At 42.5% G+C, this 25,141-nt stretch overlaps 4 protein-coding genes across 7 annotated transcripts in view; 2 read left to right on the forward strand and 2 right to left on the reverse strand.

The window, feature by feature from the left end:
• Positions 1-10,819, reverse strand: part of LOC135337650 (uncharacterized) — a 102,374-nt gene extending 91,555 nt beyond the window's left edge. The window contains exon 1 of one of the 2 annotated variants that reach the window (XR_010395210.1): positions 10,587-10,819. The gene's annotated coding sequence lies outside the window, so the exon portion shown is untranslated. The remainder of the gene's footprint in view (positions 1-10,586) is intronic. The other variant, XM_064533630.1, reaches the window with a different exon arrangement.
• Positions 1-25,141, reverse strand: part of LOC135337660 (uncharacterized) — a 71,765-nt gene that overhangs the window by 1,288 nt on the left and 45,336 nt on the right. The window contains exons 4-7 of one of the 2 annotated variants that reach the window (XM_064533648.1): positions 9,129-9,363; positions 8,827-8,926; positions 8,418-8,647; positions 7,804-7,990 (exon numbers count right to left, since the gene is read on the reverse strand). In XM_064533648.1, the coding sequence (XP_064389718.1) occupies positions 7,963-7,990; positions 8,418-8,647; positions 8,827-8,838 (270 nt within the window). In that variant the 5' untranslated portion in view covers positions 8,839-8,926; positions 9,129-9,363 and the 3' untranslated portion in view covers positions 7,804-7,962. Of the gene's footprint in view, positions 1-7,803; positions 7,991-8,417; positions 8,648-8,826; positions 8,927-9,128; positions 9,364-25,141 lie in introns of those variants that run through there. The other variant, XM_064533647.1, reaches the window with a different exon arrangement.
• Positions 437-6,206, forward strand: LOC135337604 (uncharacterized). 2 transcript variants are annotated; one of them, XM_064533563.1, is made up of 9 exons: positions 437-535; positions 654-846; positions 1,558-1,703; positions 2,276-2,626; positions 2,711-3,022; positions 3,155-3,961; positions 4,556-4,623; positions 4,847-5,029; positions 5,235-6,206. In XM_064533563.1, exons 5-9 carry the CDS (start codon positions 2,716-2,718, stop codon positions 6,174-6,176), a joined length of 2,307 nt encoding a protein of 768 aa, XP_064389633.1. In that variant the 5' UTR covers positions 437-535; positions 654-846; positions 1,558-1,703; positions 2,276-2,626; positions 2,711-2,715; the 3' UTR covers positions 6,177-6,206. The 2 variants fall into 2 exon arrangements, with proteins under 2 accessions (XP_064389633.1, XP_064389632.1); XM_064533562.1 differs by lacking the exon at positions 437-535 and having other exon boundaries at positions 626-846.
• LOC135337166 (uncharacterized) lies at positions 10,868-16,865 on the forward strand. Its single transcript, XM_064533066.1, has 7 exons — positions 10,868-11,059; positions 11,142-11,711; positions 11,870-12,196; positions 12,262-12,474; positions 12,560-12,706; positions 12,811-12,885; positions 15,686-16,865. Exons 1-7 carry the CDS (start codon positions 10,940-10,942, stop codon positions 16,562-16,564), a joined length of 2,331 nt encoding a protein of 776 aa, XP_064389136.1. The 5' UTR covers positions 10,868-10,939; the 3' UTR covers positions 16,565-16,865.

The raw sequence follows: 25,141 nt of genomic DNA on the forward strand, positions 1-25,141 counted from the left end.
ATAACAGAAGCAGCTCGGAATTGTCACCATTGCTTACAAGACTCCATTGCAGTAGGCACTCACTCATCTCATGCTATAATGTACTGTACAACACACTGTACACTAACACAGGCTCAGAATTGTCATCTTCTTATGCAGTCTAGAGTCACTCATTGAGTTGCCTGCCCTTCTCATACCTATACGACGTTGGCTTCCTCAGTGCTTGCACCAGTAGACTGTACATGGTCTCTCTCTATGGTCCTGGCTATGTCACTGTGGCCCACAATAGGACTGGACAAAGCTTCCAGACAGTGAAATGTTTGGCCACTTGCTCAATTTCTTATTTCAACTCCTGTTCTCTCTCTCTGGTCTACATGTAAAAGTAGACATGTGCATGTTTGCTGATTCAGCAATGTTATTGCATGTGACAAGAAAAAGGGTGTGTCTTGCTGCAAAACTCAATCTCTTACTCTTCTCTCGTACTTGTGTATCTACACGAACTCCTAGCTAGCTGTGATCAGAATGAAGAGATGCTGTAGTCTCTGGATTATTATCAGTGAGTACAGACATCACTGTGTACTGTAGATATACAGACATTCAATGATTCATACTGTACTCTGACTCACAATCAATTGCTTGTGAGTTTCGGTATATAATTATCACACACTAAATAGACTCACAGATGTCCCTGGCAGATGGTCTCCTCGTCATGTCTTCTTGCAAACAACTGTCGATACGCTTCCTCCACCTGTGTGTGTGAGGGATCTGGGCAACATGGAATGATGGATCCTTGGCTGATGTGATGGTCTCCAACAGGTGACACTGGACAGTACGAGAACATGGAACTGGACAAGGAGGTGTGGCAATGTGAGTGTGCTGCTCTAAACTATAACATTTGTGGACTCTGTCAAGAGCTGCTTTAAGGAAAAGATGTAGCTCTATGGAGTGGTACGTGTTTGTTTAGCTGGTGGATCTGATTAATCAAGACTTGCACAGTATGCATGTATACGTATGTGCTGTGTCAGCAGAAACCTTGAAGACCCATACGGTAACTTGACTGACCAATTTCTAGTGTAAAAAATGTGTTCAGTAGCTTTTAGATTTATGGTGTGTTTAGCTTTAGCATCAAAATGACCAAACTAAAGGACTTAACTTAATACTGTTGTAGCTCTTCCTATAAAAGTGCTCGTATAATTATCGTGTTTGAAAGAAGAAGTCATCACACTTTGTGTCTACTACCGTATTACTACTGCAATGTTTTAATTGTGAGTTTCAAACACTTGCAAACTTCGTGAGTGCTTATGACATCGCTAAAATAAGATTGCAAATACCTGTATACCAGTACTTGTATGATAATAGCACGATCTTTCCTTATTACAAAGTTTCAAATGTTTCCTCAATCATAAAGGCTGAATTTGAACTCTGTACCCAGGCACATTGTTACAGTAGCAGTACAGTATCTTAATGTACAGTGTGTATTCTTGTAGTATGGCAATACAATGTGTATGTGCTTCCAAGGGGTTTAATCAATATCTCCATTCCTCCAGTCTTATCCCCCCGCCCACACACTCTCCACAGAGTCACTCCCAGAGTTCATAGTCCACCACACAATTGAAGAGCTGTGTATGCCTTGTTGACTGGTGCTCCCCTGAGACTCCGCCCCTTCCCCTGCCCAGCCCATCCCTCGGAGGAGACCAGCTGGTGTACAACAAGCACTGGAGTAGGTGGGTGAGGTTTGCAGTGTAGGAAGATTCCTAAGAGCTGCTATATTATGTTACGTAGGTAGAGTACGTACGTTCAAGAGAATACGGTAATCTCATTTGAAGCATGTCTGTAGTTTTTGGTTGGGTCAAAATGATCAGTTTGCACCGTTAAAATTTCACTCAATTGAAGGACCTTCTATTGTTAAGAGCAATTAAAACATATTCACAATAGCTTCATGTAATGGTGAAAAAATGTCAGAGAGGTCAGGGTTCACCCGTTACCCCATTACCTTATTACCGTACGTGCATGTAGGTAGCTATACATGAACTTGGAACAAGCCATCACAATTATACACAGTGTGTCAAAACATTCCGCTCTCTGTGACTAATCCACAAAATTTCCAATTCACGATTTTTTTACATACTATATGTCCATATTCCAACTATATACACGTACCTAGGCTAGTACACTATAATATTAACCGTCACTCTCCATGCATGCAATTCACAAAATTAATGTTTAGACCCTCAACTATTATTATATGGTACGTCCATAGTGTCATTATTAACCATCACTCCCCATGCATGCACAGGTGCTTTGGTATTGTCTACCACCCCTGCCTGCACAAGATGCTCTCAGCTACTGCTGTCTGGTGTTTTCCGAGTTCTACTCCTCACAACCTGTTACATCAGTCGGTGAACTTTGTCCATAAAAGAACACCAAATAGCTAGACACACTTATTTTACCTTGTGTGTTGTATTTTCCAGGTGTCAAAATAATTGTAACCCACCATTAATTTGCCAATGACAGGCTATGCGCATGCGCAATGTGCACAAAAGAAAGAGGGCGTGTCTCGTAAAGTTGCTCTGGTGTTGTTCTCCGCTAACCTCACTGTGTATCATCATGCTGTGATCAGAATGCTGTAGCCTCTGGGATATTATCAGTGAGGGCAGACAATTAACTGTGTATGGATGTGCTAGATAATTGCTTTTTGCCATACAGCTTTTTCGTATTCCACACTATACAGAAAAGATGTCTGACTATCTCACAATAGAAGATCTTAAGAAAGTGTACTTAGTCACATTCGATGCTCAAGTGAAGTGGCGAAACTTCTTGCTTGTTCTTGACGTATCCTCGGATACTATCGACAGCATAGGTACGAAATGGCGAGATGATCCTGATGACTGCTATCGTGAGGGTTTGAAAGAATGGCTGAAAAATGGGGAGAGCCGCTGGGAAGATGTTGTCAAAGCATTGTCTAGTCCTATTGTGGGCTTCAGTTACATAGCCAGGACCATCGAGAAAGATCATGTACAGTCTACTGATGTGAAGTCAGAGGGTACGTATGAGTACCAATTAATTGAGCTGGAATTCATATTATAATTATAATGTTTGTTAGCAATCTTTCCTATAATTCCATGATCACTGTTAATTCACTGCCTCACCCACTCACTTTCCCCACACCCTACAGTTGACCACAATCACCAGAAGATCAATGAATATTTGACCATTTTCCTGGACGAGCCACTCGGTAGTGGTGCATTTGGAGCAGTCTTCAAAGGTAGCTACAGAGGCGACCCTTGTGCTATCAAACTATTACATCAGGTTGCTATGGAGATGCAGACAAATATTCCCGCCACCAAAAGTGAAAATGCTAGCGATGCAATTGATCGTGAGAGTGATTTTCTCAAGTCGTTCCAGCACCCAAACGTTGTTCAGTTTTTGTCGACTGTTAAGCACCCCAAATCAGGTGGTACAATTCTCGTTGTTGAGCTGATGGATTGCAATCTGAGATCCTATTTCTCCGGCCTTGATGAAGAGCCCCTCTCTAGCAAATGTGAAATTAGCCTCTCCAAAGACATGGCTTGTGGTCTGGCCTACATTCACAGCAAGCAGATTATCCACCGTGACCTCTGTGGCGATAACGTCTTGCTGAAGCTGACACTGCCAGTGCCTGTTGCAAAGATTTCCGACTTTGGTATGTCGCGACTATACGATCCCTCCAAGCTCAGCTCCACCCTCACAGCCATTGGTCAGCGTAGAGGGTATCTACCTCCCGAGGCATATCGATTGGAAGAAGAGAATTACGATAATAGCCTGGATGTGTTTTCCTTTGGGGTGATTTTGACGCAGATCATTTGCAAGTTAGAGACGATCAAATCAGCCAAGGATCGATCATTCCATGTTGCCCAGATCCCTCACACACACAGGTTGAGGAAGCTTATTGACAGCTGTTTGCAAGAAGACATGACGAGGAGACCATCTGCCAGGGACATCTGTGAGTCTATTAGATACTGTATAGCGCGGATTTCATGGGTTAGCAATCCTACACAAAAATTAAGTCAACGAAAATTGTTCTTTAATTAGAATTATCTGCTATAACGTGCAAAGATTTAAAGGCTTGGCTTCCGGTAAGCAGTCATTCTGCGAACATTGTGCAACGAAATGCTTTTAGAGGCCATTCCACGAAAATTAATATAAGTGCCTCGAAAATTTTGCGCTATACGGTACTAGGAGTACATTAAGAGGAGTATCCAACTGTAGCAGTTGTAGTGTAAACCAGGTTACGGTAGGAGCATGTCATACCACGTCACTATCTGACCACATCTTAAGTGGGTGCGTAGGTGTAGTGGTTATTAGATATCAGCACACACACACATGTGGTTTGTACCTCCAGCCCACATTCATGGCTAACAGTTTACACAACTACAAGTATTAGTGATGGATTCAGTCCGAGATGTAGAATGGAATGTGCGTGGGAGTTGCATACTCCTCTTAATGTGCTCCTGACGGTACCTAGTGCATGATAATTATGTGTTTTACGCTTCAGAAATTATCGATTTTGTTTTTTACGTTTAATTCTTACTTTTAGATGTTTCACTGACAAGAGACTCGGACTCAGTGGAGGCAACAAAGAGGGACACTCTACCAGTCGAGAAGGTGCGTACATGTAGTGTGTGAATGAGATTCCTAATTACAGCCACAAACAACAGTACTGTACCATAGGGTCCTGTTTCATTGTTAAGTATGGTTACATAATTTTTTTAGCGTAAAGATTAATTTTGTTCTGTAGTACTGTACATAATTGTCTACTGCTACAATTATGATTATTCACGTCTTTTTCCTATAATTAGAAGATTTCCACCAATGTTCCCCTGTACAGCCACACAAAAAACAGATTGAGCACAAAGATGCTGAGCTGGTCAGGAAAGACGCCATCATTCAACAGCAAAGACAGATTATATTCTCCTATGAACGTTCCCCTGTACAGTCACACAAGGAACTGATTGAGCACAAATATGCTGAGCTGGTCAGGAGAGACGCCATCATTCAACAGCAGAGATTGGTGAGACGCAATGCACCATTATAATATTGCAGAGCTATAGTAGAAGCTTTGATCTGTTATAATCGTACTGTACATTCTAGTGGACTGGTGGGCGTCGCCTCTTAAGTTAATTAGAGAAAGTGATTTAGTATGCATACAATTATTGTTACAAGTAACACTCGCTTGTTAGTAGACACTATCCTAATTACACTCATTCATTATTCAGCGTTCCCCTCCCAGAGAGTTGAGACCTCCACTCACTCTGATATGGAGAAGAGGAAAAGACATGCCAATCAAGATGGGTTGCTGCGTACAGAGTGTTGTTATCGGTGACACGGTGTATGTTGGTGGAGGTGATGCAGACAATGAGCGTGACAGGTGTACAGTGATGAAGCTCGAGCAAGATCAATGGACCAAACTACCAGAGTACACTGCCAGGTACTTCGCTATGACATCACTCGCTAATCGACTAGTGCTGGTGGGAGGACGTGATCCAAGAAACAACAAACAAACCAATCAACTTTCTATGTTTGTGTCAGGGGAATGGACTCACCCGTACCCACCAATGAACATTGCTCGCGTATCCTCAACAGCTGTCTCCTTCAACAACCACATCATTGTAGCTGGTGGGAATGATGATAAAGGACATATCTCCTCTGTGGAGGTGTTGGACGTGGCATCAAGAAGATGGTACATTGCTCAGTCACTACCTAACCCACGAACAACACTGAAATCAACTCTCATAGGAAACACCCTCTACCTAATGGGAGGGTACGATCACATGTGGTCAACCAAGATAGTGCACCACGTCGACCTCGATGAACTCATTGCGAAGGCCCATTCAAACCTGGACACACCCACTCTCTGGCAGACCTTACAGGAAGTACCACTCGAGTTGTCAGCTCCTCTCAGTATTGGGAGGTCACTATTAGCCGTTGGTGGACGGGACGACAGAAACGAACCAAGTTCATCGATCCACCTCTACCAGCCTGACACCAGGAGGTGGGTGGAAGTGGAAGACCTGCCTACTGCACGATACAACTGCACATGCTCAGTACTTCCTAGTGGAGAGGTTATTGTAGCCGGAGGACAGACGAAAACTGATTACATTGAAACTGTACATTTATTAAAATATAATGTTATGCTCTGTGTAGTTAGGCCTGGGTGAGGCACTGATAACATTAATTACCAACATGTAATGTAGATCATGTAGTGTTAATGAGATTCATAATCAATATTAATGTTATTCATTGCAATTGATGTCACGTGTCAAGAAGAAGTCAAGGTACTTGCTTAGCTAGCTGCTGGAAATATTGTACAGAATCTTTAGCAACAAATGCGGTGGACTTGCACAAGGTAAGACTAGTTGTTTAGGCCCTCAAAAGATAGAGTAGGTTGTCATGATTATATTTCCAGCGGGGGAAGTCAATATGTGCAAAACTGCCTTAGCTATACTGGCTTCTTTAGCTCTGACAGCCACTCTAGAGGTAGGCTATGTCGTGTATCTCAAGAATACAGTAACTCCTGCTCTTCCCCCGCCAGATACTAGTACCTAGCAATGATAAGTTCATCTAGTTGGGCGGAGTCCAACCAACGCTTCGCTCATGGTTGGGTATCAGTACATGTAGCAGTTTTGTTCCCACTGCAAGAAATTTGCAGCCCAATCAGATTGCTGCGTTCAAGTGGGAAACCTTACAGCTCAATTTAGCTGACAAGGCGAGCTGGGACACTGTATTTCTCTGGAGAATGCAGAAACAGCTCCTGCTGGATATCTAGGCTACTAGAAAAGAAGCGTAGTCTATCTTAGCATCTATGAATGAAGCTTGAACAGTATGTATTAATTAATTAAAAGGACTTGTCTTTGTTTTAAGTTTTGTTGTGCTACCAATAAGATTAGATCATTAGTTTGGACAAAACCTGTGTTATGTATGCCTTCTTTGGTCTTCGAAAAGCTTCTCAGAAGCCTTGGGGTAGTCTTATAGCTGGCTGTACCTCTCCTTGTGCTAGATGTCTAACTATTATGAAAAAGTTTATTTCTGCCTGTACTAAATCTTATATTACAGGCTAAAGTATTCTTCTACTTTCTCTAAGAGTCTGAGGTCTTTCTTGAATTCCAAAACAACTATAGCTAGATCCAGTCAGCTAGAATAGCCATCCAAATAGTTAATTGATTTCTTTATATCGCACCCCTGAGCCATGCGGTTGTCAGCCACTTAAAGATTAAACAATATTCATACTCTGTCTCAAGTACCGGTGGAACAAAACTGCTACGTGTACTGATACCCAACCCAGAGCGCAGCGTTGGTTGGACTCCGCCCAACTAAAGTTCATCTAGCCTTGTTTTTGAAGCTTGATCTTAGCAGCTTCATGACCGCATTTGTAGTTCTTCTTATTAAAAGTGCCATGACGTCATCACCATTTTTGGGCTAATTAGCATAATTGAATTAAGCTAATTGGAAAAAGAAAACATTGAGCTTCATTTTGGATCATTTTGATGCAGCATACACTGTACATTGCAAATAATACAGCAGTATGAACATAGTGTTAAATTTTGGTATTTACAGCCAGACCCGGGCCTTAACTACGCAGAGTGTATAATTAGGTACGTATATTTACAGCAGATTACCTCATTGCATGTTTGTTACTTATTTAGCTATAAGTTCTAGAATATTATTTATAATTTATGTGTTGTAATTGTTTATCTTAACTGAAAGGTCAATGTAATAATTTTATGAATAATGTTGAGAAAAGCTCTTCTAGTTGATAAGTACATGTATGCATTGCAAAAGTAAACAATGGTCGATCTGTTGTACATAATAATAGATCACACAAACAGATAAAATAATTATGTGATAGTCTCATATTATAACAAGTTCAGGTCCTTGGTTGGGGTCTTGTCCGAGGGTAGGGTGGACGCCTTCTCCCAGAATCCAAAGTCTATCTCCTCTTCTGAGTCAGACAGTGAGGGGTGGGGCTCGGGAACTGAGGGGTTACAGAGTCACATGGTCATAGTCATACTCAGTGGAAGTTGGAGGGCTTATAGGAAGTAAGGGGTGAGAAAATCACATATGATAATAGTTCTAATGCAAATGCAAAATGGCTCAACAATTATACCACTATAGCTGTAAGCCAGGATAAACAACACATGGACACATTCAAACTGGTAGTGTGATGAAGGGTCTGGTACACGTACTGTACAATGTCATGTACAAATATTGTGAGCTAGTGTTCTCAATTGACACACGTTTCCCTGTACACACCTAAACTGCATACATTGAAGCATACCTTGTATACAAGTGCATGTACATACAGACTAGTAAGCATGCTAGGTTCCCATTCTCTGTACTGTACATTCAATAGTACACAGTGGACTCATTGCACTGCATAACTACACATTATACACACGTACCTTGTTCTTGATGAAGGTTCCTCAGTAGCCCCTGTCCATGGACCCATGTCTTCAGACTGTCCCTCACTGCTTATAGGCTGCTCACCAGACTGGAGGTGGGCGTCATGTAAGGGCTGGGTGTCAGGGGAGTTTTTAGTCTCTGATGACAGAACCTTTTCCATACTGCTGAGGTCTGTTAGCGTCTGAGTGGCCAGTATACGTGAGGCCCCTCTCTTAGCAGCATAGTAGGCCTAAAGGCGTGTGTGAGGGGGGGGGGTCATACAAGATTGTACATTGCACACCTTCAAATACATTACAGGGAAACACACATCATGTGCTGAATAGGACACACTATAGCTGACCTTGAATGACTTTAAGGGACTCTACAAAGTATCACACAAGTGCATTTTCCAGCTAATGTACTCTGTACCTGTACCTCCATTCTCAGTGCCTCTTCTTGTCTCCTCAACAAAGCTTATCTCCAGACTCCATCTCTCCACATTTGGACGTGTTGAAAGTGGCCGCACTAACTGGGGGGGGGGCAAAGGTCAGGGGTGGAAAAATCAAACAATAGTACAGAAGATAATCAATCAGTTGATCTAGAATAAGCGTATAGACAATAATTATTAATAGGACATTTATTTTGTTCATGGTACTTTACTGCACTATAATCATACTTCAGTGAAGAATAAGAAAGCTTCACTACACACTAATTGATGTGACACAACTCACTAGTATAGAGCCATTTTTATTTATTTCCTGCCCTTGGATTTAAAGAGAGCCAACTCATCATGGTGCCCACTCACTAGCCTCGATTCCAGGCCGCAGGGAAAAGCCCACTGTTGAAGGGGCTGGAGTCGAGGCTACCCACTCACTTTCCAACTTTCACTTTCCCCGCTTTACCCCAACCGGGGATCATTGTCGGGTCTGGCCGCAGCCAATGATAAGTCGAGAGTCCACACTCATCCTGGGCAACGGATCAACCAATTAAAGTTGTATAGTGCATGTACCAACACCACTGTGACTGATTATAGGATTGCTATAACACGCCCACACACTGGTCGGTGGTGTTTGGTATAACCACCTCTAGACCAAAATAACCACCTCTTAGGCATAGTTCTATAGTTACGCAAATTCCTGTGTTGAATTCTGTGATTGTGAGGATTGAAGATAGATTCATCCACTGCTATAATACAAGCCTTCTAGAGTTTAGGGAACTGACAGAAGGAGTGTGTTATTAGGTGCTATTGGTTGATAAGTACCACTCACTGTTAAGCTTAGGTCCAGCTCCTGTCTCTTGTTACTCCGTGTTTAGCAATCAGCTCTAGCAGTAGTATCTATCCTACAGCAGGTCTCCAAACTAATTTATGTTGTGTCCTCTAACAATGCTGTCAAAAGTGAAGGTAAGCTCAGCAGCTGCAAAAGAGCCATTGAGCACAAGTTCTGCGTTTCACTTGTTTTCTAAATGACGGACACTAAAAGCTTTCTTATTAGGCACTCTTCAATTATAAGCGCTCATATCGTTCCTGGGATTATAGGCACCTCCGCTTAATAACACACGTCTACGTGTATACAAGTCAACAAAGCTCTCAGAAAGAGACCTACAATGTATATAGTTGTCTGACATGCAATCACTCACTTTTCCAGCATCAGTTTCTCATTGTCTATAATGATCTGATCCACTCCGGGTGTGTTGCTACCGCTGGTTGCTAGGTGGAGCTCCGCTAGTAATCTCTCCTCGTTGGGGTCAAAGTCCACCTTACCTTGGTCGGTACAAATACTCAGGTCTGGTAGGGAGGGAAATACATGAACAGTAATAGTGTACGTGAATTCTGGCTAAAGCAATAATATTACTATAACTCTACAAACACAAACACATCTTCAAAACTCTACATGTAGCAAAGGCAATGGCTATAATAGTTTCAAGCAACTCCACCATAACACAAGCACTGGCAAAGGTCAAATACTCGTGTCATTAGAGGCCATGACAGTGCTTGTAATACATGTACTCACGCACTCTTCAACATCATAACAATTTCAAACACATTTCTGCTATTCCGGACATCCAAACAAATCAAAGCCCCCCCCCCCATACATACAGTGTATACGTTGGGAGTACGTATATCCTATAGAGAAGCTCCCCCCTCACTAGATAGAACCTGTTAGGCTAATAACAACACTACCACTCACTCATCATCCAGTGTGTCACCAGACTCTGCATCTTTACGAGCAGCTTTCGTCATGTCCTGATTGGCCAGGAACTCGCTCTCCTCAGCAATGGTCTCTCTCCATGGTCCTGACTATGTCACTGTGGTCCACAATAGGACTGGACAAAGCTTCCACCAAATACAAGCAATAGTTTGGCCAACTTCCTCCATGCTTCAAAAGTGTCAGACTAACATTTTCTTTCTTGACTGTTCTCAAAAGCACGTGGTTTGCTGATTCAGCAATATTTTTTTGCAACAAAGGAGATTGGAATTCTTTATACAAACGAGGGCGTGTCTTGTAGCTTTACAAAAGAATGCAGCGCAGAGATAAGATTGATGGCTGCAATGTTTTCTCTTCAAGATGACGCTAACTTGAGGGAGTTTGTGCTGGAGAATGTGGAGCACTTTGGAGAGGAGAGAGTTCTAGGAACTGGCTCCTATGGCTCTGTTCAAGAGGTCAGTCACTGCATGCTCTGTTTCTGTGCACTGTCTCTAGTGTATCTGCTAGCTATTCAAGTGTGACTGCCTCCATGCACAGGTGAAGATCAATGGTGAGGTGTATGCAGCCAAGAAGATCCACGAGGTTCTCCTGGAGACGGACGAGCGTGGTGGAGTGGCCAACATAGCTGGGAACTACCTTCGAGAGTGTCGACTCATGACTCGCATCCGTCACCCCAACATCACCCAGTTCATTGGGCTGTGTTTTGTGACTGGCTCTCGACTGCCCCTCCTGGTCACGGAGAGGCTCGACTCAAGTCTGGACGATCTCATGGAGTCCACCCCCAACATCCCCCTCTCTGTCTGCCAGTACATTCTGGTCTGTGTGGCTCGAGGGCTGCTCCACCTGCATCGTGAGTCCGTGATCCATCGTAACCTCACTGCCAGGAATGTCCTGCTGACAGCATCTCTGAGAGCCAAGATCACAGATTTTGGTAACTCTCGTATCGTGAATCTGGAGCCTGGTCGACTGGCCAGGACTCTGACGAGGTTTCCTGGGACACTGGTGTACATGCCGCCCGAGGCCCTCTCTGACAGAGGCCACAGTGTGTACGGACCCAGTCTGGACGTCTTCTCTTTCGGAGTGCTGCAATTGTTTGCACTCACACAAGTACGTGTGTATAGTTAATGTGAGATCCTTGCAGTATTACAGTTTGCTTTGTGTAATGGGGTCTGTATTTGTGGTATTGTAAATTGTTGACTTTTGCCTGTATTGCCTGCAGCGAATGCACTGTGTACTAATGGAATCATCATACTCTTCCACTCCAGGTGTTTCCAAGAGATCTCCTTGCCCCCACGTACAGCGACCCCAACAATCCAGACCACCTCCTGGCTCGCTCAGAGTTTGAGCGTCGAGGTCCCTACACGGCTCTCCTTGAGAGGAGTCTGGCGGGTGGACGTGAGCACCCTCTGTTTGGTCTGGTGAGGGAGTGTCTGGCCAACACCTCAGAGAGAAGACCGACCACCGCTGAGCTCCTCTCGTCTCTGGAGGAGGTGGGGAGGGAGATGGACGGAGGACTGCTCCAGCTGGACATTGCACGAGTGAAGACTGCCAGGACCCTCAGGGCAAAGGAGATGAGGATAGAGGCTCTACAGGTGAGTCCAGTCCAGTGAGCTAGTGGGTGCAAGGGTCGACACTGCATGTTGTACTCTGTTCTCAGAGAGAGGTGGTCGAGAAGGACAGGATACTGGAGAGGAAAGATGAGCAAATAACTGAGAAAGATGCAGTTATAGTGCAAAGAGACCACCAATTTGAACAAAGCATTGCACTACTTGCACAAAAAGAAGATCAACTGGATCAGAAAGATGCAATTCTGGCACAAAAAGATGAAGAAGTAGCAGAAAAGGATACTCAACTGGTTAGACTGCAAGAGGTCAGCAGAACCAGTTTTACATTTGCTTTTAAGCAATTTCGGTATTTGCTAACCATGTAAGTTGATAACGTTTTTCACTTTTCAGATATTGAATCGTGTCCGTGCTAATGCTGCCACCAAGGATGGTATGATTGCTGACAAGGACAGACAACTCAGTGAACAAGATTCAACGATCACTGACCTCATTTCCCAGAGAGATGCTGCTCTAGTTGAGAGGGACGCTCTCTTACAGGTATTTGCACACACTCTAGTACTGTACATGCGGAATGTAGAAATAATACTAATATTAATATTCACGTCTGTTAGAAGATTTCCACCAACGTTCCCCCTGTACAGGCACATAGGGAATATATTGAGCACAAAGATGCTGAGCCGGTTAGGAGAGACGCCGTCATTCAACAACGGAGACAGGTGAGACGAAATGCATTATTTTAATATTGCTGATCTTGTTATATAGTTATTGACTGGTTAACTGGCTTATAACCAACCAATGCCGAGGGCGTACCCCGAGGCTGAGGCGGTTGGTTATAAGCCATGCAACCAGTCAACAACTGATTCATTTATTTCAAAAATATATCAGTCAAGCTTGGCTCTCACAGCCACTTCTGCCTCAGAATATGCAGTTACAATTACAGCTGTCGAGTATGACAACTATCTACTTACGTACTTCTCCAAGCAGCTAGGTTCTGGAAGCCAAAACTTTGACAAGACCTGCCCCAATATCAGCAGCTGCCGTTTTACATTGCATGCACAAGTCCACCAACACTACTTGGCCCGTACTCTGAGCCATAATTATAACCTTGACTAGAAATACCGAGCAAGAATTGAACTGCAGTGTTTCAGGCCTCATGAGCATATCATGTAATAAGTAGCTTAGACTGCATGCAGGTTAATATAATTATGACAATAGCACAAAACAAAGTCTACAAATGCATCTGTATTGCTATTTTGCTGTGTACAACTGAATTTTCAAGATGATTCAAAAGTTAAATAGTGCTTGTAGGAAATATGAGCCATATTCCGTACTTCCCTGGGGGAACCTATATTTATTATATAGAACGTTGTAACTAGTTTATATCCCAATGGAATAGCAACATGTCGTAAGATTATAATTACAGGACGATGACAAATTAATCAACGTCACATTTATATGTACTACTGTACTTATTGGCCAGGAAAAGTACCAATAATAATTATAGCTTAAATTTCTTGAAACAGTACATGCGAATGACGTTGTAACGGATTGGAGTTATGCACTCGCCGAATTTCTTGTTGCTTCACTTTTTCGCGCTTTTCTTTTCCTGGCAATCCTAGCAACTCTGTCTATATCTTACTCTTAGTAACACGATAAATAGAAAATAACAGAGACAACCATATAGACATATCTCCATCTCTTGTCTCTTCTAGACAATATGTACCAGCTAGTATCTGCTGCGTATAAGATTGGCATGGACCAACGAATGGCTTAACACAAATTGTTGCTGCAAAACACCCCCACCTCACTACTGCTGCTGCAAAATAGCTCCACCCACTACTCCTGCTCGACGGTCTACCTCACAACCAATTAAGCCGAAGAAGCTCGCAGAGCTCGCCTACGCACTGCTGCAACGCAGCTCAAGCCCCGCTTCTATAGATACTTAGTGCGAAGCAGAATTAATGCATCATGCTAGCCTCGTTCCCAGGCCTTACTTTTTCTTGCTGTTGTCACTGTTCATCCATAAATCATAAGAAAGACATAGTGAGGCAGCAAAGAAAGAAATGGGCGTACAGTTAAGAAAAAGTAAGGCCTGGTTTGGGAAATCGCGTGATCCACAAGGATTTTTATGAACGTGGGCGATATGTAGCCCACAATCGTGACGTAAGGTATTCTCCCACGCATTCAGAGTTTTAATAAGACTGTACTGTGACAACCACCAAGCTGTGCTGCAAGTCAGATCAGAGAACCAGCGTGGCCAGCTCTGGTGGCAGTAGCTACCTGCTATATGATAATGATGACTAAGCTATTCTTGATCTATACTATAGACTATAGCATGTAGAAAGACAAGGTGATAGTCTGATAGAATCTGAACACACAATTGCAAATTCAATCTAGACTAGTAGATCATCTAGCTAAGCCTAAGGTATAGCTAGCTATAGTGCTTGCAAACTTCCAGTTCCAAGTCCATGTCCAGCTTGCTGCTTTATTAGTCATAGATTTCTGCGTGGGCAGTCCAACATCTCTAGCTCAGCATGCCCACGCTCATTTTCACCCTTCTACCACCCTTCTACCTAGTCTCGCGAGCAGACGTGGGAGGGAGGGAACGTCTGGTCACTATTGCAGCAATTCCGTGGACCCCTACCAGAATGTTGGCAGTGCCAATCAGATTTGTCCACGTCATAGTGGGCGGGTAACATCCCGTATATTTTCCTATTATAGCATAAAATGAACGTGAAAGAAGGATTATTGACTCTAGCAAAGGCTAATTTTAGTATTGAACCATACCTGGCTGCGAAGGAACTCGGTACAAGGAGCTCAGACCAAGCAAGAGCTAGCTAGCTGCGAATGAAAATATTTGTCTACATGTGAATTTGGTTAATTAACAAATATCTTGCACGTGACTACATTCCTCAGTGCCATGGAATTGCTGCAATAGTTACCAGACGTTTCCTCTAGGACAAGTCTGCTCGCGAGACTACCTTCTACCCTCACGCGACTTCCCGATACAGGCTCTCCTTTTTCCTAACCCTACGTCTATTTCTTTCTTTATTCCTCCAATTAATACCGTATTTTATCTCATTGAACAATTAATACAGTATTTTATCTTATTGAACGATTGTGATAAAGAACAGAAAAAGAAGAGCCTGTGTAGAGGCTAGCATCATGCATGCATTAGACTTAGAAACACAGAATCTTACAAAAAAAGTGCAAAGAAGAAATTCCAGCAGTACTGAACATTAACGGAGTCCTACATGTTACTGTTATTTTATTTTATATATCAGCCTATATAATTCCAGAGGGGCGTTTTGTGGTTAGTGCATTGCACTTAGCAACAACATAGCAACAGTCCGTTATAATCGTACTATACCGGTACTTGCTAGTGGACTGGTGGGCATCACCTCTTAAGCTAATTAGAGAAAAGTGATTTAGTGTGCATACAATTATTGCTACTGTACTATAGTAACACTCGCTTGTTAGTAGACACTATCCTAATTACACTCATTCATTATTCAGGGTCCCCCTCCACTCACTATGAAATGGAGAAGAGGAAAAGACATGCCAATCAAGATGGGTGGCTCGGTACAGAGTGTTGTTATCGGTGACACGGTGTATATTGGTACAGTGATGAAGCTCGAGCAAGATCAGTGGACCAAACTACCAGAGTACACTGCCAAGTGGTTTGGTATGACATCACTAGCTAATCGACTAGTGCTGGTGGGAGGACTTGACACACGAAACAACAAACGAAACAATCAACTTTCTATCTTTGTGTCAGGGGAATGGACTCACCCGTATCCACCAATGAACATTGCTCTTTCTTCCTCAACAGCTGTCTCCTTCAACAACCACATAATTGTAGCTGGTGGGACTGATGATGAAGGACGTATCTCCTCCTCTGTGGAGGTGTTGAACGTGGCATCAAAAAGATGGTACATTGCTCAGTCACTACCTAACCCACGATCAGGACTGAAATCGACTCTCATAGGAAACACCCTCTATCTAATGGGAGGGTTGGATCACACTGGGAGTCTAACCGAGACAGGGCACCACGTTGACCTCAATGAACTCATTGCAAAGACCCTTTCCAACCTGGACACACCCACTCTTTTACAAAAAGTACCACTCAAGTTCTCAAATCCTTGTTCAGCTCCTCTCAGTATTGGGAGGTCACTATTAGTCGTTGGTGGACGGGACGACAGAGGCAAACCAAGTTCATCGATCCACCTCTACCAGCCTGATACCAGGAGGTGGGTGAAAGTGGGAGACCTGCCTACTGCACGATACAACTGCACATGCTCAGTACTTCCTAGTGGAGAGGTCATTGTAGCCGGAGGACAGACACAACTATCTGATTACATTCCAACTGTGGACTTATTCTTTATAAGTGCCTAGTTATATCATTGGTTCACTTTAATTGTCATGAATTGCTATATAATTATGTATATACATATCATGTCATGAGAAAGGCTCTTATTATCTAGCACAGAATAATTATCATAATAATTGTTTATTAAATCATGCAAAAAACAATTATTATGAGTTGTATACACATATAATGTTTGATTGGATTGTAAAAAGCTAGTATATACGTAACAGTACATTATTAAAGCTAGTAGTTTATAATTATAATATATATGCATAAACAATTGCAATGGTATGAACAATTTATAATTATTACGTATACATTGTCAGAATAGACGATAAAAAACAGACAAAATGTGTGACAGTCTATAGTCTCATAATAAGTTTAGGTCCTTGGTTGGGGTCTTGTCCGAGGGTAGGGTGGACGCCTTCTCCCAGAATCCAAAGTCTATCTCCTCTTCCGAGTCAGACAGTGAGGGGTGGGGCTCAGGAACTGAGGGGTTAAAGAGTCACATGGTCATAGTCATACTGAGTGAAAGTTTGAGGGCTTAGGAAGTAAGTGACGAGAAAATTTAATAAAAATTGGTTAAATGCAAAATGGTTCAATAGTGATAAAAGGGACACCATACATGTACTAGTGACAATAATGCAGTGTTTGTGTAGAAGTATCAGTAGTTCGACACTCTTCTCTTCTTATGCACTCTTGATTGAAGCATACCTTGTATACAAGTGCATGTACATACAGACTAGTAAGCATGCTAGGTTCCCATTCTTTGTACTGTACATTCAATAGTACACAGTCGACTCATTGCACTGCATAACTACACATTATACACACGTACCTTGTTCTTGATGAAGGTTCCTCAGTAGCCCCTGTCCATGGACCCATGTCTTCAGACTGTCCCTCACTGCTTAAGCTGCTCACCAGACTGGAGGTGGGCGTCATGTAAGGGCTGGGTGTCAGGGGAGTTTTTAGTCTCTGATGACAGACCCTTTTCCATACTGCTGAGGTCTGTTAGCGTCTGAGTGGCCAGTTTACGTGAGCCCCCTCTCTTAGCAGCATAGTAGGCCTAAAGGTGTGTGTGTGGTGGGGGGGGGTCGTACATAATTGTACATTGCACACCTTCAAATACATTACAGGGAAACACACATCATGTGCTGAATAGGACACACTATAGCTGACCTTGAATAACTTTAAGGGACTCTACAAAGTATGACACAAATGCATTTTCCAGCTAATGTACTCTGTACCTGTACCTCCATTCTTAGTGCCTCTTTTTGTCTCCTCAACTGTAAGAGAGAGGAAGCCATTGAATGATATGAAAACACCACTCACACCAACACAGTGTAAAGCACAAACCAAACAGACACACTCAACCAGAATAACAGAAGCAGCTCGGAATTGTCACCATTGCTTACAAGACTCCATTGCAGTAGGCACTCACTCATCTCATGCTATAATGTACTGTACAACACACTGTACACTAACACAGGCTCAGAATTGTCATCTTCCTATGCAGTCTAGAGTCACTCATTGAGTTGCCTGCCCTTCTCATACCTATACAACGTTGGCTTCCTCAGTGCTTGCACCAGTAGACTGTACATGGTCTCTCTCCATGGTCCTGGCTATGTCACTGTGGCCCACAATAGGACTGGACAGAGCTTCCTACAAATCCAGACAGTGAATGTTTGGCCACTTGTTCCATGGTCCAACATAGTTGGGCGGAGCCCGACTGTCCCTAACGGGAGGTCGGGTTGCAAGCCTATCTGGGATTTGTTCCAGCGCCACTATAGTGGCGCCCTATCAGATTGCAGCATTTTTCACGTGGCTTGGTTACACTTCCGCTTGCGCTTGCTAGTTGCAAAACCGCATGCAGTATTTCCTTGTGATTTACACGTCCGGTTAACACCCACTTGAGAATCATAGCAGTACTACATAAGGCCACTCCAAGTGACACTCTGGTTTCTGGTCCTGAAGTTTTTCTAATTGCATGCGGGCGGGCGGGTTTTCTCATTATGCCATTATTAATTTCACCTTATGAATCTCATTATTTTGCAAATGAATATCATTATCACACTATTTGTACCGCATGGACCATTATGCACATGCGTAGTAGAAATAATGGGATAGAAATCCAAGAATAAAATCTGATGCGGGTGGTGGACCAGAAACCAGAGTATCACTTGGAGTGGCCTAATGCGCAGAACAAATTCCAGATAGGCTTGCAACCCGACCTCCCGTCAGGGACGGTCGGGCTCTGCCCAACTAGGTCCAACAGTCACTTCTTGTTTCAACTCCTGTTCTGCTCTAGCCTTGACCCCAGGCCGATCCGTCTCCAATTGAACGCTAGGTCGCCTACTATAGGCCTGGTATTGATTGTATTTGGGCGTGATCTGGGCGTGGTTTTTTAATACATTGACTCTTTGACTCTTGGGTGCTTGTTGATGTCTCATGTAAGATGGATCCATAAAGAGTTAATAATTACAGAGTCCTACCTACGCAATAAGTACATGCAGTGTTTACAGTGATGCCAGTGTTCCCAGTGATGCCAGTGAAGCCAGTGTTCACAGTGATGCCAGTGATACCAGTGATGCCAGTGTTTGCAGTGATGCCAGTGATGCCAGTGATGCCTAGCCTCGAGACCAGCCGTTCGTTATCTGAAAGAACGCCTGGTCAAGTTCCAATGTAGCACTCGTCCTATGGTCCAGGAATTTCTTGGACCGGTAATTGCCCGCAAAGGTCCGCCCAAGGTGTAATACCAATGAATATCATTATGATGCTATAAAACGCTGACTCAGCTAGAACAAGTGCTACATTGGAACTTGACCAGGCGTTCTTTCAGATAACGAACGGCTGGTCTCGAGGCTAGACTATAGAGTGATGCCAGTGTTTGCAGTGATGCCAGTGATACCAGTGTTTGCAGTGATGCCAGTGTTCACAGTGATGCAGTGATGCCAGTGTTTGCAGTGATGCCAGTGATGCCAGTGATACCAGTGTTTGCAGTGATGCCAGTGATTGCAGTGATGCCAGTGTTCTCAGTGATGCCAGTGTTTGCAGTGATGCCAGTGTTCACAGTGATACTAGTGTTTACAGTGATGTCTTCTCAGTGATGCCAGTGTTACCAGTGTTTGCAGTGATGCCAGTGATTGCAGTGATGCCAGTGTTTGCAGTGATGCCAGTGTTCACAGTGATACTAGTGTTCCCCTCTCACACCGACAATCATGACATCTTCAGGAAAATACAACATCTGGAATTAAAAACATCTGCATGCGTGTCATTTCGCAACCATGTATTGGCAATTGGAGGCTGGAAATTTAATACGGAGACAGGCCAGCAAAAAGGCATGAAGCTTGTCCACGTCTATCATGCTGGTGAAGATGTTTGGAAGGAGCTGAAAGGTCAATTGTCTGAGCCTCGATGTTTAAGTTTTGCTGCTGCTTTTGAAGACAAGATAATGATTGTAGGAGGGTATGATAGACCTAATGGAGCATGTACTGATTCTGTAGAGTTTGCCATCATTCCCAGTGATGAGCCAGAGCAAGTCTGTCAGGCCCCACTACAGTCTGAGAGGGAAGCTGTCGTTCAAGGGGCGTTGGTAAGTTCCATAGTTGAAGCGTGTACGAGTGTGGTGTGTGTGCATGTGTGTGTGCTTGTGTGGGTTGTGTGCATGTGTGGGTGTGGGTGTGGGGCAAAGGAGTTGTTATAGCGGCGCCTTATCAGATTGCATAATCGTTCACGTGCTTAGTTACACTTCTGTTTGCATCTCATACAGTAATGCTGTGGTTTAGTCACGTCATCAAGTCGGTTAACCCACTTGGAGAAATATTCATAGCATATACTGTGCAGCAGAGCAACCCAGAGGAGGTTGGTCAGTCACATATCAACGGAGGAATGTGCACGTAAAGTAGCTATCTTAGCTAAGCCAAAAGGCTGCAAAAGATTGCAACACTCTATATACTAGCTATAGTATAGCGAATTAACAAAACCCGTCACACTAGAAAGTGATACTCAAAGCAATGAGCCAGAAACTTGGATTGAGTCTTAAATTTCGTGGTTGCTGCACTTCCCACTAAGATTCAATACAAGAGAGATAACATAAAGTAAATGCTCAGGGATGCCAAAAATAAGACAATAAGACTCAAGCTGGTTGAAGAAGGTTGAAGGCAAATTTGAAAATTTTACATAGCTTGTTTTGCCGCAGTTTAAATCGTCCAACCTCCTCTGCTTGCAACCTGACTTCCTGTCCTAACGGAAAGGTTGGGCCACGCCCAACTATAGCCGGAAGCAACCTTTGTAAACTTTGACCTTATTGGAGATCCACCTCCTTTTTAAATTAGGGAAACGCAAAATACCTATTAAAATGTGTACATTGTAGATCTACATGCATGCTTCTATCCTTGAAGATTATTCATCTCTCCTCTGCTATAATGACTGTGTGGATCATTGTCAACAATTGTACACTATACAAAGCAAACTAATATATGCCCAGTGAGTGTCACTGCCAGTGCTCTGTATTATGGCGTGTTGCATCACTACCATAGTAACCACTGCAATCTGCAATGTGCCATATAATGCACTGCAATATAATTATCGTATATATATAGCAGGTAATTTTCGTGGGGTAAAATCTGATTCGTTTCTTTTGTGGGCAAGTTGACCTACATGAAATTTTCCCCACGAAAACGTAGGTGTGACTCACCGTAACGCATGCAATGCAGCAGTGCATGCAATGAAGTTTATACTAACGAAAATCATCACTTTCCAGTTAAACAAATATTTTACCCAACGAAAGTTACCCGCTGTATACGGTATATGGCATGTTGCACTGTGTGTAAATGCAGGGGATGAAATCTGCTTTTGGACTTATGCCCCACTCAATAACTCATTTTGGTCCCTTTTATAGGCTACTTCTTTTGCACTAGTTGTGGTAAGAAAAACTAAGAATACTATAATTATGGAATTCACTCAAAACACTTACTACAATTTTTAGGGAACAACTCGACCAATTAGAAGAGTTTGACGTCATTGCATGGGCAACAAGTTAGTTATTGCAGACGCCCTCACGCCAAGGGCATTTTGTTGCTCCAGTGCAATGCATAATTATGTATAATAGCTGCATGTTGCACTTGTACTGGGCAATAAACTAAATAAATACATAGACTTCTTCTACCTGTCATACTTTTGAGCAAAGCAAGAGAGACTGCAGAGACATTAGCACATGCAGCACAGCTTGAGACCTAACAGCTACCCTGCTAACAAAAGTATGCCAAGACGTGTACATAGAACCATAGATAGAGTATAGAAGAGGGATTGGAAACGAAAGTACCCTCATAGTACAGCTAAGGCTGTGTAACTAAGTATAGTGTACTGTGTCCTGAATGGCCTCAAGTATGAGATGAAAGTTGATGCATGTTTAGCAGCAGAACTGCTCTTGGACTTTTTACAGACAGCAAAATAATTCTCATGAATTATTCATGTTAGCCCTCGCGTTGTTAAAAGTAAGCCTCGATTAAAATCGCAGAGAAACTTAATTGGATGGTATTATAGGTATAAGCATGAAAAAGTGCTTTGTGTACTCCAGCTACTTCACCGAGATTAATTTTCTTCGTTCCCAAATGATACCTATACCATCAGGGGCATGTGTCAAGCAAAATCCTGAGAGATCAGGTTCCTCAGCGAACTGCCAAGAGGAGCAAGACAAAATGTAGCAGCAAATAGATTTTGGGGAGGCACATGATTGAACGTACGTATATATCAGTATGCAATCTAACGAAAAGGAAAGAAAGACAGTAGCTACATGCACACAGCACTATATGTGTTTTGAGACAATGTACACACATGCATGATGATCAGATCCCACACATAGCTATGCCAGGTTACTATAAAGCATTGACTGGTTTCCGAGCAACAGTTATACACCATCTCCAAAGGATTGATCATATTATACCAAACCAGTCTCTGCATCGTAATTATTCTGGGCTTACTCGTGTCAGTTGTGTGTATATTTCCTATGCAGGTATCTGAGGCCAAAGGGAAGCCAAAGGGAAGCTCCTAAAGAAGCTCTGTCTCTGAACTTTGACACTGTTTTTTTTAGTGCATATCTTGCATATAGTGCATGGTATTTTTGTAGATATAGATCTAATATACTTAGTCAAACCTTTCAGTAGTTAGTCTATAGCTTAGTTACTAGTTACTAGTTACTAGTAGATAATAAAATCCACCTCACCTCATGCAGCTGTCAATCTGATCTAAAGTGGCTCTATAATTATACTATATATATATACCATTATAAGTGGAGCAGCATAAACGTTGTAAATATGCATGGGCCCTGACTGGGGAAATGTTGCAGATCTAGAAGGTACGTACATGTGTGTTTCATTTATGCCTTGGTGCATGCATGTATGTACGTAGGCAATAACTTGTTTAGAAAAAAACATGAGAAAGCAAAGAAATTAATAACTCATTCGAATGGTGGAATATTGTCGTAAGTGTTACATTTGGCATCTCTCATAGCAGACCTAGCGAGACTATACAGGTACGTGACAGTTGCTCACGATCATAGTTCATTGCTTCGAATAGATAAAAATATATAATTATCACATTAAATTAAACATGCATGCATATACACTCAATTTACTATTAGTGATGCACATTGCAATTGTCTAAACTTCTTCATCTTCACTCAATTCCCAAACCTGCATGAATGTGAATGGGTTCAAGTGATTCAATTGATGGTGTATATAATTATATATAAAGAGCTCATACTACTATATACATGCAGCATTCTGATCATGAGTTACAGCGATACAGTATAGAACTCCTCTAACCGCCAACCCCCTACTGTGATATAAAGACGAGGCATCCATGCAGATCCATTCGGAATGAACACTTTGTGCTAACGGCCAAAACTTTGTTCCCTAATGTGCCCGTTAGTTTAAAGGGTTCCACTGTTACAGTAATAGAGTACACACCTGATCATCGTAAGTCTGGGCGTACAGCTGGCTGAGTCCAGTGAGGTCCTCCAGATAGTTGGGACAGTTGAACGCTTTCAGAAGGAAAGCGAACCCTTCGGCCTGGTAGGTTTCTATAACCTGAGAAGAGAGAAGGTAAAAGATGGATTGGGAGTAAAAAACGTAATAGAAACATTGTACTCTAGCTGTAAAAATGTACACTAGCATTCCAAATGATATTACACTGTATATATCTATATTTAGCGTCATTAGAGGTATATGATATGTTTGACTAATGCAATGTATTATATAACTAGTTGACTCAGAACATGCTGTGCACATGTCAAACCTCCTGCTCGCTGGTAGCACGTGGTGGAACCGAGACAAAAACCCACGAATCTAACGAGTGAACCAGCAGATTACACAACATACGAGATGCTCTACAATAACACATGCATGTACGATGGAACTGCTAACTCAATGTGGACAATAATAGTATGCATATTGGATCTTGTTGAGGTTTCAGTGTTACGTCTACATGTACAAGTCATGTTGTTGTGTCATGTTGTTGTGTCATGTTGTCACAATGTTACTGTTGTGTCAGAACTTGTGTTCCACACACTTCGGAAGCTTTCCCACTGGCCTATCAGACTGTCCATCTTGTTGAGACTTTCAACCTAGCGCGGGATGATGTCCAAAGATATGGAGGTGTTCTGTTATCTGTTAATGGGTCACCACAGACATATCACAACATGTCACATATGCATGCAGGTACAGATTCTTTAGAGTGAGGGTAGTGGAGAGGGTGCATGGGGGAGAGTAGTATCCATAATTATTGTTTCAACATTCGACTTTAATTGTTTAAACTATATAATAATACTTGCTCCACATTACCTGACAGTTCTACCACACACACGGACACAACACTGCCGTATGGTATACTGGTGGAAAATGTGCTCATATAGCATCCCATACATCTATTTGCCTGGCAGAAATTTGAGGGCATTGAGTCGAATGGACAACTAATTTAATTTTCAATGGGTATGACTGTCGTCCACTGTTGACCCTATAACGGATATACGATTAATAGTTCACCCTGTGGACATTGTAATTGAAAAACTAATAGTACAGTGAATGCACAGACACTTGTAATTTGATAACAGACTGGCTCAATGTCCTACAGGTATAGAACGAGAGATTATTCAAACAAACACACTATACATGCATGCACGGCTGGACAAACAGCATGCATCACGCAGTAACTTTCTGTTTTGGTCTTCCTTGTCTTTTTTCACCATGCCTTCATTACAATGACAATTCTGAAAATACTAGGGTGTTAAAAGAACTTGCATGCAGTCAGCTAGTATCAGAATGATAGAATATTCAGCTTCGATTACAAAACAATAGATTATAATGTATAATACTCTGTGCGATCTCAAGCTAGGAAATTCAATAGCCAATTGTGGATTATTATAAAGGCCATGCAGGCAGTGAACACTAAGTGTACAAAATAGTCCGGCCTTTGTATTATAATTATGACGGCAAACTTTTGTTCTCTAAATGCATGGTTAATCAGTTATAAATTAAGGGTTTACACAGAGTACACATCTGATTTTGGAAGTGTGGACTGAGTCCAGCCTCCAGATAATTGTATGT

The sequence above is a fragment of the Halichondria panicea genome, chromosome 6 (assembly GCF_963675165.1).
Source record: "Halichondria panicea chromosome 6, odHalPani1.1, whole genome shotgun sequence".
Taxonomy (NCBI): domain Eukaryota; kingdom Metazoa; phylum Porifera; class Demospongiae; order Suberitida; family Halichondriidae; genus Halichondria; species Halichondria panicea.

Excerpts from the sequence above, each read along its gene's own strand:
- LOC135337166 (XM_064533066.1), top strand. The coding sequence starts at position 10,940 with ATGGCTGCAATGTTTTCTCTTCAAGATGACGCTAACTTGAGGGAGTTT. Across the intron at positions 11,060-11,141 it reads CCTATGGCTCTGTTCAAGAG|GTGAAGATCAATGGTGAGGT; the intron begins GTCAGTCACTGC and ends CTCCATGCACAG. Across the intron at positions 12,707-12,810 it reads AGAGGGACGCTCTCTTACAG|GCACATAGGGAATATATTGA; the intron begins GTATTTGCACAC and ends CCCCCTGTACAG.
- LOC135337604 (XM_064533563.1), top strand. The coding sequence starts at position 2,716 with ATGTCTGACTATCTCACAATAGAAGATCTTAAGAAAGTGTACTTAGTC. Across the intron at positions 3,023-3,154 it reads TACTGATGTGAAGTCAGAGG|TTGACCACAATCACCAGAAG; the intron begins GTACGTATGAGT and ends CACACCCTACAG. Across the intron at positions 3,962-4,555 it reads ACCATCTGCCAGGGACATCT|ATGTTTCACTGACAAGAGAC; the intron begins GTGAGTCTATTA and ends TCTTACTTTTAG.